General features: G+C 33.1%; 1 protein-coding gene and 2 non-coding genes across 3 annotated transcripts in view; 2 read left to right on the top strand and 1 right to left on the bottom strand.

The window, feature by feature from the left end:
• Window positions 1-8,313, bottom strand: part of LOC133194270 (NACHT and WD repeat domain-containing protein 2-like) — a 32,345-nt gene extending 24,032 nt beyond the window's left edge. Inside the window, exons 1-6 of the mRNA XM_061330260.1 lie at window positions 8,252-8,313; window positions 7,083-7,513; window positions 6,708-6,910; window positions 6,234-6,349; window positions 5,656-5,867; window positions 1,708-1,833 (exon numbers count right to left, since the gene is read on the bottom strand). Coding sequence (XP_061186244.1) covers window positions 1,708-1,833; window positions 5,656-5,867; window positions 6,234-6,349; window positions 6,708-6,910; window positions 7,083-7,513; window positions 8,252-8,313 — 1,150 coding nt within the window. The remainder of the gene's footprint in view (window positions 1-1,707; window positions 1,834-5,655; window positions 5,868-6,233; window positions 6,350-6,707; window positions 6,911-7,082; window positions 7,514-8,251) is intronic.
• Window positions 8,314-10,101: 1,788 nt separating this feature from the next.
• Window positions 10,102-10,265, top strand: LOC133195989 (U1 spliceosomal RNA). The gene has a single exon (XR_009722261.1). It is a non-coding gene; the product is annotated as a U1 spliceosomal RNA (small nuclear RNA).
• Window positions 10,266-11,476: 1,211 nt separating this feature from the next.
• On the top strand, window positions 11,477-11,585 carry LOC133195997 (U6 spliceosomal RNA). The gene has a single exon (XR_009722268.1). It is a non-coding gene; the product is annotated as a U6 spliceosomal RNA (small nuclear RNA).
• The last annotated feature ends 543 nt before the right edge of the window (window positions 11,586-12,128 follow it).

Consider the following 12,128-nt stretch of genomic DNA (forward strand, 5'->3'; position numbering starts at 1 on the left):
GTTTCCAAAGACTACATAGATGAGTAACTCCAGCATCCTTTTTAAATCAACCTCAGATCTAGAGTACTTATGTGTATAATCAGTGATATTTTACAAAGTTATTTTGTAAATGACTAATTTCAAGATAATATTATGAAAAATGACCAATTTTTTAATTGAAGAAACAGTTGTCTCTGAGATAAAAAAAAAGAAAAAAAGAGCAGTTTTAATTTATCGTGGTATATGGTTGTATAAAGTGTAGAAAAAAATCATACGTTTTGATGTCACTGACTTTTCCAAAATATTAAGATTTTTAATTTTCTGAAAGTTGTTTGTAATTTTTGAGAGTCCACATTTGATTACACCACTTTTTAAATATGCTGTAAAACAGTCTGAAGTTTCTCCTTTACAGCAGTTAATATTATTGTGAAGGGTAAAGATAGGCGCTTGGTGGAGCAGTTGTTGGACCCAATAACGTATCTTTGTATGAAGTTTAGGAATCTAGTATAGGTAGGGAAGATAGAACTCACTTTCGTTAATTGGAATATTACTGTAGTAAAATTTTTAAGACTGAAAACATGTGCTTTTGAAGAATTATATCCTTAGAAAGTGAACTGTGAGTTCTAAGATGCATTTCCAGATGTAGAATTAAAACTAAGTTCTTCTAAAATACAGTAATCTTAGAAACAAAGACGATAATGATACAAGCCAAGCCTGCTGGAACAATAACATATTGTTCATGTGGTCTTTTTAAATTCTTCTAGCGCTTAATTCCGGTTTAGTGAAAATGGAATGATATATGGTTCGCCTATTGCCTTTCAACTTCCTAATACGATTCTTCAATACATTTGAATTATATTGAACTTAAACACTTAATCTAATCCGACAAAGTGTTCAGGTCTTCCCCTTCACTTCTTGCCCATCGTCTTACATAATCCTTGACAGAATTCATAATTGAAATGAAGTTTCTTGCCAGTTGAAATATCGGGGCTCCATGTATTTAGAGCTTTTTAAAATGATTGTTTTATTTCGTCATTTTCAACTATACTTTACATCACCAGTAATGACATGTTCAGCTAGATTATAGTTGAAAGAAAAGGAAAAGCGAGAACACCTAGGAGAATTTTGTTTTAAATATTTAACATTTAGGCACTTTAAGTGTATTTTTTTTAATTGAAAAGTTTGGAAGCAACAGTTTGGGAATATCTGTAGGAAATTCAGAATGTAGAATTTAACTTGCAATATGGTTGAATGTAAGACGGAAATGTTTTTTATGATAAAGAATGCTAAAAATGTTCACAGCATCTTTTCCTTTATTGACAAACTTAAGTTTAAGGAACCCACGGGTTGAATCAGAAGTCTTATCTTCCAGCACACATGGTGGCTTAAAGAGCCTGTGCTGGGTATCATCAATAATTACAAACACTAGCTTGTATTCTTCAGTTGATAAATCCAAGTATGGACTTGATTTAGCTTCTTCAAATAGTCCATTCAAAAATTTCAAAGGAACCGAGTATTCTGTCAACAGAATTTAGATATCTGATACTCAAACATAATTATATGGATGGTGTCAACAGAATTGAGTTATCTCGTAGTAAAACATATTTGGATATTGTAGACATAATTTAATTATCTTAAAAATAAATGTATATGGATTGTGTTGGGAGGAATTAACGTAGGTAGTAAATTTATTTACAAATAAATAAATATCTCCAAAACTAATCTCACCAATGTATCTAGACAGTGTATAACTGGGTTCCTGATTCTCAATATCCCGGAACTTTTTTCTGAACCAGAAGCATTTCTTGTTGATGGCACGTTCTTTTAAACCAGTCTCAGTTTCCATTTCTGTCACTAAAATTTAAATAAAAATATTTAAAATCGGTAATTTTGTTTTACTTTTTCCGACACATTTTAATGTTCATCGACTGAAAGTGATGTTGTTGAAGAAGTTTTTGTAAATGTGTGGATGGATATAAGTGCTGTGACTTTATTCATAGTAATTGAATGGAATAACATATACTTGTTCAAGTTTGTGATATCATTACTGAATATGAATAGATAAAAAGGGGGGGGGGGAGAAAAAACGAACAGTGATCGATCTCATCAATCCTGTAAACAGTACAAATCGTGAACTGGGCGAAACCACGGTCCCCTGGAAGCAGCAGGTGTCATTTGTATAAAAATTCTTAAGTCCTTAAGCATAAACTAATACTTAAGTTTCAAGTGTTGCTTAGCAGTTTATTATTTAATTAGCGTATTTATTAGCATGATGTCAGGAGGAAAAGCATTTCTTGTCTACTGGCCACACCCGCTTTGAACCCAATTTATCGAGTAATCCGTAGCTAAAGCTTTTGTAAAAACAATGACCCACTAATTATTACAAAAAAAACTATTAGTCAAAAGACGACTCAATAATAGATTGGTTTTGCAAACAAGGTCATTATATCCGATACATAATTATTTCTTAATGCTGATTTCAAAACAAGATTGTTGAAAGGCTTGCAATGCAACCTCAATGTATTTGTCAGTAGCTTGCCTCAGTTTGAAAATTGGTCGTACTCAAACATGCTCTTGCTTACCAAAGTAATTGGAAGACACAAACATTGTATACAGGTAATACAGGAATATAACTGTATGAAAAGGGGAAGTTGAAGATTGAAAAAAGAACAGATTTGGCTGAGTTTGTGGAATCTTTTGTTTCGAGTTCACTTGGATATGTCGAGTCAACATATGATTGAAAATAACAATAGTTAATTGATAGAAGCACGATATTTCTAGAATAGAAAGCCAAATAAATTTTTCTTTCATGTTCAAGTAAAGGAATAAAATCTGCTTCAATATAAATAGAAAAACCGATCGGCTAACAAAAGAGCACAATTAGTTTCCATGGAAATTTAAACGGTTGTTGGGAGACATATTCTCCATTCATAGCATAAATAATGCCGATGAGGAACTCCATTATCCTTTTATGTTAACTTTGGAGTAATTTTGAGCAAAATCAGAAAGATTTTTAACACATAACTTTGTGAATGACCAAACACAACATAAAATGAAAATTTCTGAATTCCATTTTTATTAGAGAAGCAGTTGTCTTTAATGTCAAAAAGTGTGATCTTTAATTTATCGTGAGAATGGTAGTATAAATAGATGATTTCAGTTATTGATTACATGATGTCACCAAATTCAATGTGCTTTTCCCTACATTAACATGCGTATTCAACATGGATGACACTGAGTATTTGAGTATTCGACTATCCCTCGGTCATACCGACTATTGACTTCATATTTCAACTCGGTTTGTTATTAATGATTTGCTATTTAATATTAAAATTCAAGTTAATAAATCTAGTGGGTTTTTTCTTCAGTTGGTCTTTGGTGCCAAAACTTAGACAATCCTTCTGTGTGGATTATTTTTTACAAGAATATTATTATGCCCCCGTATCGAAGATTCGGGGGTATATAGTTTTTGCCCTGTCCGTCCGTCTATCTGTTTGTCCGCAAAAAACTTTAACCTTGCCAATAACTTTTGATTGGCTGGGATTATGGCTTTCATATTTCACACGAGTATTCTCAAGACCTTTTGTTGGTACCACCATCTTTGACCTTTTGACCTTGACCTTGGAGTTTGACCCAGTTTTTCAAAATTTTACCAAACTTTAACCTTGGCCATAACTTTTGAACGGTTGGTTCTAGGGCTTTCATACTTCACATGTGTAATTCTTGTGACAAGACCTTCCTTCGGATACCAACAACTTTGACCTTTTGACCTTGACCTAGGAGTTTGACCTACTTTTGAAAAACTTTAACCATGGCCATAACTTTTGAACGGTTGGTGATAGGTCTTTCATACTTCACATGTGTAATCCTTGTGACAAGACCTTTCTTTGGATACCAACAACTTTTATCTTTTGACCTTGACCTTGGAGTTTGACCTACTATTGGAAAACTTTAACCCTGGTCATAACTTTGAATGATTGGTGCTTCGGCTTTCATATTTCACCTGTGTATTTCTTGGAAGAAGGCCTTTCCTTGGGACCATTAATTTTGACCATTTGACCTTGACCTTCATTTGACATACTTTTGAGAACACTTTAACCTTTTCCATATCTATTCAATGGTTGCTGCTAAGGCTTTCATATTTCACAGGTTTATTTCTCGACACAAGACCTTACTTTGGGTACCAACATATCTGATTTGCATTTGAGGAATTTTAACCTTTGCTATAAGCTGCCATACGGGGGCATCATTGTTTCACAAACACATCTTGTTTTGTATACTGTAATTGGGGAGATACAAGTCAAATACATGTAGATTTGTACAGATATTTCTTTTGATGTCAAATGATTTTCAAACTGGATTTGCTGTTTGGCCTAGGTTGCATGATTGAGATTTATTGCAAGCTTTTCTTTAATTTGTTTCGATAATAGGTACACTTTATGGGTTCAATTATTTAGCTGTAAAAATACCCATGTGATAAATTAATTACAGGAATGAAAGTCTGGCGAAGAAAAGCAATTGATTTGATGAAGTGTATTTATAAATAATTCATTGTACAAAATGAATTTTAAGATACATGAAGTAGGGTAATTTCTACTAAGTAAATAATTGTATGGAGAAAAACGTGGTATGTGACAGTAGCATGATATAAACATTGACTGTACATATACACATGGTACTACACATGGTACAAGCAACCTGAAAAGAACTTGAAGTAAATTAAACTAACATTAAATCCATTTTCCCTAGCCAAACAAAAACCTACAGTAACCTTTAATTTAATGTAGTAAAGTAAAGTTTCGACTATAGTACCAATTTTTCTTACTTTAATACTAATTTAAATCCTTCTTTTTTTATAATAGTAAATCAAAGTTTTTATTGAAGTACATGTAGATCAAAGAATTTTTACTATGAATTTCAAAATTTTATATTTGATTTTCTCCAAACCTTAAATGGTATCTTTTGAAATTTAAGAGAAATATTATACATGTTTTATTTCTGAAAGTTACATCATTATTGAACTGGAATTTTAGTGATATAAAGGACCTAACTTTCGAAAAAAAGTTTTTAAGAAAAGTTCCATAGTAAATCAAAATCTCGAAGTATTTTTCAAAATAAACTATAGTTAACTTTGGTGATTAAATAGATAACTGTAGTAATTTTGTCAGGGTTAAAGTAACTGAGAACAACTGTTACCAGGAGTAATTTTGAGTGTGTAGAATGTACAATGTGATCAGGGGATTAAAATGAATATATAGCATCTCGTACAAATCCTGATTTCATATAACAGTTGAACTTCGTTATCTCAAACACCGATATCTCAAATAAAAGGGACAAGTCGAAGTTATTGGTAGTCCTAACCCCTTTTCGTTATGTTTTTACCATCGTTATCAGAAATCCTCGGATATATCAAAGTTTCTTGAAGACTTTGGTCCGATTGAGTTCGAGATAACGAGGTTTGACTGTATGTGGTATAAAGTTGCATTTAAAAAAAAAAGGTATTATAGGTTTGGGCAATCAAAATTTGCCAGCATAACAATAGTGCAATTATAATTTAATATGCTAAACGTGTGCTAGAAAAATTAGGCTTAAATAATATTATCGCTACAACAAGGACTATTTACCAAAATATGTGTAAATTCAGTTTGAAAGTGTTCAAATAAACATGATACAAACCCGACATTTTATACTTCGTTGCCTCTACCTCGTCTAGACCTAGTGTTGCTCCACGAGAAATGATCGCCATTAGTTTTTCACTCTCGTTCCAGAATTGGGTTTTTCCAGCTGACTGTTTGTCAAAGTCTTTTGACAGAAAATCTGGAATATTTCTGCTGATGGGCTTCAATACGAAAACTTCTGGTACCGCATTTTTGTCTTGCTCGTACCATCTGCAATAAATATGTCATTGAAAAGGTTCTAGATATTTTCAAAACTACAGACATTTGACGTTCATTTCACAGACTGAAGTCATAACATATTTTTCATTTTTTCATCGTTATGTATTTTGATTTTGAAAAGTGAGGAGAGGAGTCTCTTGATCCAATTTTTTGTCCCTGCATTTTACCAGCATCCTTCTCTCTCTCTCTCTCTCTCTCTCTCTCTCTCTCTCTCTCTCTCTCTCTCTCTCTCAAATGAAAGACAAGATTATTACTTTACTATGAGTAAATATTCAATAACGTCTACCTTGAATATTTATTTTATATATTTCTTATTTTTCTTCTTTTTAAATACAATCGGTGATCTAAGATTCGAACCTTGCCATGAGTTTCAGATCTTCTGGTTCCTTTATTTGTGACTGGATCTTCAGAAATTCATCTGCATTGATAACTCTTAATAAGGACCGATACCCATACTTGTGGGCAAATAGGGACTGTAATAAAGTTCATTTCTTGTGTAATTAATTTTCAATATTTCTTCAATTTGGATAAATTGCTTACGATTTTTAGTTTTATTTTCGACTTGTTATATTACAATTTAAGAGGAAAATATGTACAATTGTCTTGAACTTATCCTGTATTTAATTTTTGCCCAATCAGCAAAAAAAAAAAAAAGAATGAATCTTGATCATGACCTTGTACGAAATGAAACTGCTTTACGTCATTTTCGTATCTATTTTATCTTTATTTAATTGAGGAAGAAGATTTCACTTTGAAATGACCCATTGAAAAAAAAATGCATCTTTTTTTGGTCAAAATTATATGAAAGCTGAAAAAATGTGCATTACTTACTATGAAACTTGGTCCTTTTGAAATCTGTTGACATTGATGCAGTTCATGCATACAAAGCTCAGTGGTCATGTGATCATCTGTTGCTTGTTGACGGACGCCCCACCTCATGTCCACCACCTGAAACTCGTATCCCTTTTTGAAGCAGTGTTCCTTTATTTTCGGGTAAGCTTTGGCCATCCAACTATTTCTTTCATATTTCGTATCTGTTGGATAGTGCAAATCAAAGAGAACTTATTTTCAATAATTTTTCTAAATACAGATTTTTTTTAAAACATTTTATCGTGATTTATTTTATAGATGAAATAGTGATAATAAATTTAATATAAAAAAAAAAGCATTGAAACGCATAACGAGTGATTTGTCATCTAAAGATACCTGTAAATGTACTGCTTGTAAATATACGTATGGTTTTGGTTGTGTTAGGAAAATTAGCGTTGAAATTTCCACAAATTATCGCCTCTTGAAATGGAAAGGATTTGAAAATCATCATTTCAGTGTTCGTTGCCATTTCTAGCAGTTTATCTAATTCCCTCTTTTGATGTTCAATAAATTCTTTTCTTTTCTTCTCTTCCTCTGGAGTGAGCTGCTTTTTAGCCGGAGCAGCGGTGCTTGGACCTGGATTTTGTGTGTCATTTTGGGGCGGAGTTGCACCTTGGGACACTAAGTTGTCTGGATTTTGAGCTGTGCTTGGACCCGAAGTATGTCCCTCATTTTGAGAGGTATTCTGGATTTCTAGAGCTCCAGAATTTTGAATGGTGGTATTTTGGGGAGGGTCGGCATTTTCCGTCCTTAAACTTGCTGGTGCACTGATATAAGGAGGAAAAATATTGAAATGTTAATTATGAATATTTTATTTATATTAGGCCATCTTTAAAAAATGTTTGTTTTGAATTACCGCCTGGGGGGATTCAGACCCAGGGAGGGAAGGTGGGAGTGAGGGATTTTTTTAATTTCAAAATCGAAGTTAGATTAAAATTGTTTATATAAAAAGTTAAATAAACAGTGAAGATATTGGTTTGCTGACTTTCTGTAATTATGCTATCAACCAAGACCCCCGTTTTTGCTTAGACCCCACACTAATAGGGAGATTTAGTGGAACATGTGATCAGGCTAGGAATTGATTAATTAGAAAGAAAAATTCCAAGCTTTGGCTAATATTTTTTCAGGAGGAATTTAAATGAAGCGGGAGGCTATTCCATACACACAATAATTTTATTTTGGCCTTAAGCATATTTCTCTCTAGCTTAAACTAATGATCCGCCCCTTTATTCAACCTTTAGTTGTATATTTGATACTTATGTAAACCACGCCAACAGATCAATATTAAAGGCCATTACTCCTTGGTGTAGCATTTACATGTTAGGGTCATTCTAGAGAGATAGCTTTATTTAGCATTAAAGGCGTGAAAGAGGTCCTAAACTCTTTTACCACCCCTGTTGAATCCGCTAAGACGAGAACATTTTTTTAGCTCAGAATAAGTTAATACATGAATGAATATATATATTCCTTGTATTAAATCACGACCTTATATCTATTATAATTACCTGCACTGCGTTCCCATTACATTCTCCTTAGCTTCGATTTCTCGCAGATATTTTCTATACATGGCGAGATCAGCTATTCCATTACGCAGAGGAAACAGGGAAATTCCAGTTTTTGTTAGGCACCATGCTTCCTAGCCATATTTGTTTATATTCGTTATGGATACGGGTCAATTATTTACCCTCTCGAGTGCATCGACGAGCTTCTGCCTCGGACATTTAATTATTGAGCTCGTCTTCTTAATATTGATTTAAAACGTCTGTCGTTTTCTTTTATTCGGATTTGTTTATTTTGGTTATGGCTACGATAAAAAAAAGAACTTAATGATATATGAGCAAAGGCATGTATGTATGATTGTATTTTGAATTGTGTATTTTGAATTTTTTTTTTAGATTTTTTTATTGACACGAAAACGAATTATTTACTATCAATCTTTACATTTAATCATTATTCATTCTATTTATTGAAGCAATTGCAACATGAATGCAGAAATGGGGAAGACAAATATTTATTTATTTATTTATTTATTTATTGGGAGGTGGGCTTGTTTTGACTGAAAGAAAACGCCAATACTTCTCGAATCTCGAATGGCATGTTTAAATACGTATTGTAAACTTGACAATTTTTTTTCTTGGATGTACATCGAGATAAAGACACTGTACTCTAAAAACTATATGATAATTTATTCGTCAGTTCGACGTATGTAAAGGGAAAAAAAACAAATAATGTATGAAATATAATTTAATGCACCAAAGAATAACTTAAAAGGAAATCACTAATTTAAATGCAAAATCTTGCAACTTGAAGTACAGGCACGAACATTTTCCATTTATTGTCAACTTAAAATGTTGAACTTGCAATCCTACCAATAAAGACAATACATTGTAGCTCATCAAATCGAAACAGTTTCAGTTGATTGAATTTTCGAGTAGTAACGAACTGCAATTTCAAACCTGGCCATTGGAAAGGGAAGGGGGGCACGGGTTATAATTTTACTGATATATATAGTTTACTTATAGAATAGAAAACATAGCTACTTAATTTAATTCCTCTCAAACCCCCAACCCACCCATCCCCGCAAAATATTAATGTCTGATGACCAGGCCTTTTTTACAATTTTGTTTGTCAAGTAATTTTTGCTTGGTAGTGCCCTCCCCTTCCAATTGAAAAAAGTTTGATTATGCCCCTAACTTCCCCACCCCCCAACCCCACCCCAACTGAAATCACTTCATATGGGCCTGTCAAAAATACATGTAATAACTTCCTTGAGTCTTATAGAATCAGACTATCCCCACCTCCATCCGCACGATACAACTCGCATACAGTACGAATAAACTTGAAATGAGAAATTTCGTACGTAGAATTATTTTGAGAAACGGGTACATCCCTATCTATATTTAGAATCGGTAGGGGAAGAAAGTAGTCCACTTAATCAAATAGTTCCTGAATATACAAGCAGAATCACATCATAATGAACCTTAAAATTATGATAAATATTAAAAATATAAATATTCAACCCTGAAATCCATCCTCTATTTTGATATATCTTTGAAAAGAAAGGAATTGACTGGTTTGATGAATATTTAAACCGGATATTGGGAACTCCCTAGTTTTACTCGTCATACAAACCAGAAAACGGAGTATGTGTAGGAAAGATGTATGAGGATAGGTAAAATATGCGATTGCTACACAGAGGTCAAATTTAAAGGTGAGCGCGTGATTTGGGAGGGGGATGTTGCATTTTTAGGCCTATCCGTGCGACATTGATTCTATAAAACCGTCCCTGGTCTCTTAAACACAAATTTTCTGCGCAGCGCCATAGTTTTAAGTTTCTGTATCAACTACACTTTTCATACTTACCTGGTGCAGAGGGCACCCTGATCAAGTAGGGGGTCCCTCCAGGGCGAGGCCTTTCCATTGCACTCCGGATCGGCTGAACCCTGCGATCGCCCCAAATGCGGGCGACTCGGGCACGTAATTTTTAAGTGTGGGGGTCTGCGTTCGCGCTTACCCCTGGATAAATAAATGTAGAATAAGAGAAAAAACTATCCACACCCTATCACATATATAAAACTGCAATAGTAATTAATATTTTTACAATTTCAGTATCATTGTGCATGAATTTTATTTACTGCATGTAGATATTTAAGACGTTTATTCTATTCTTGTTATTGTTAATCAATTTTTATATGAATTAGTTTGTTATGATTCAATAGCTCAGTATAGCTATATTTGTTATTTTATTTCATTTTATTTTTATTGCTTTGTTTTTGGTTTGTTTGTGTGTATTTTCAATTATATTTAATAAAAAAAATCATGTTCTTCTATTTTTACACACGCGTACTTAGTGTCTTTACGTTATCCGGGGATCACGTGAAAAAATGTGCATACAAGTAAGATGGAGTTACGTCCCTTTGACCGTAGCCTTTGGTTCACGTAATGCCTACTGTGACGTCGTGTCCGTGACAACAAAAGTGTGGAGATTGTCATGCGGTCGTCAGAGAAGTTTAGAATCCAATTTTCTTGTGAATATTTCTTATTCAGTGTAAGGAAGTGAAAGGAAATTGTTCATATATCAAAGTGGATGTCAATTTCATACAGCAGCGATGTCATTTTTTTGGCTAAATGTGCATTGGATTACGTGTTGGAAATTAAATTCTATAAAAATTTATAAGGACTCGAAGAGCAAGTAATATAAGGTTAGTGAATTTTATTTTCCCTTTCAATTTACTTCAACTAGTTAGAATCGCGTTCACCATTCTCGATAATATCATTTAATCATTCTGCGCATTGACCAACCATATCTCAATAATATATGCGACAGTCATTTTTCTGGGCATCGGAGAAAATCGTGGTTGTAGCTTGATTATAAGAATTCAGAGCAAAACTTGATAGATATGAAATATGATAAAATTAGAATTATTTACTTTTATTTTCCTTTGTTTTTAGCTTTCTAAATAAAGCTATCGATTTTTTTCTTGCACAATGACCCCTCCCCCCACCCCCATTCACCCCCTCACTCCAGTTAATTTTTATTTCCTTCCTTTTATTCATTACACATGTGTGCACATGTGTAAGTCACATAGGCACATGTGTAGCAGTTACCTTTCCTGTTACGTAGTATTAACGTTTCTTCAGCTGTTTACAGTATGCAAATATTTAAAAGGGCTATTTCATATTACTCTCTGTTCCATAGTATTTATATGTTGCAAAAAGTAGTAGGTATTGTACTTGCTTTTCGGCAGTACATATATTAAAATTGGAACGATACAGAGAAGATTAGCATGGCCCCTGCGCAAGGATGACACGCAAATTCGTGAAGCGTTCCATATTTTTTTCATTTTTAAAAAAGTTTTTAAATTTTTTCTCTTTATATTTTCTGTATTTTGTGCCAATTTTCAATGTAGTGTCTATCCTATTTTTAAAATTGGAACGATACGCAAGTTTTGGAAGAATTCCATATATATATATTGATTATTACTAATTATTATTTCTTAAATAAATCAAAAGGAAGTCAACAAAATTAAATCAAACGGGAGGGGGGGGGGGGGGGAGTTGATAGACACTACTATTTATCATTTTCTTTATTTTTGTTCTTTCTTTTTCTTTTCTTTCTTTCTTTTTTTTCTTCATATTTTGCTTATTAATTGTCATTTCTATTTATCAATAGATTAATAATCTTTAAATTCTAGTGCACTATATATGGTATACAGGTGATAGTACTAAAACGCTGAGAGTACGAATGGAAAACGTTGACAGTACGTCGCATTTAGAAAAACGGAGTATGTGTAGGAAAGATGTATGAGGATAGGTAAAATATGCGATTGCTACACAGAGGTCAAATTTAAAGGTGAGCGCGTGATTTGGGAGGGGGATGTT

Source organism: Saccostrea echinata, unplaced genomic scaffold, assembly GCF_033153115.1.
Source record: "Saccostrea echinata isolate AGI-Se365-2 ecotype Australia unplaced genomic scaffold, CSIRO_AGI_Sech_v1 ptg000029l, whole genome shotgun sequence".
Classification (NCBI taxonomy): domain Eukaryota; kingdom Metazoa; phylum Mollusca; class Bivalvia; order Ostreida; family Ostreidae; genus Saccostrea; species Saccostrea echinata.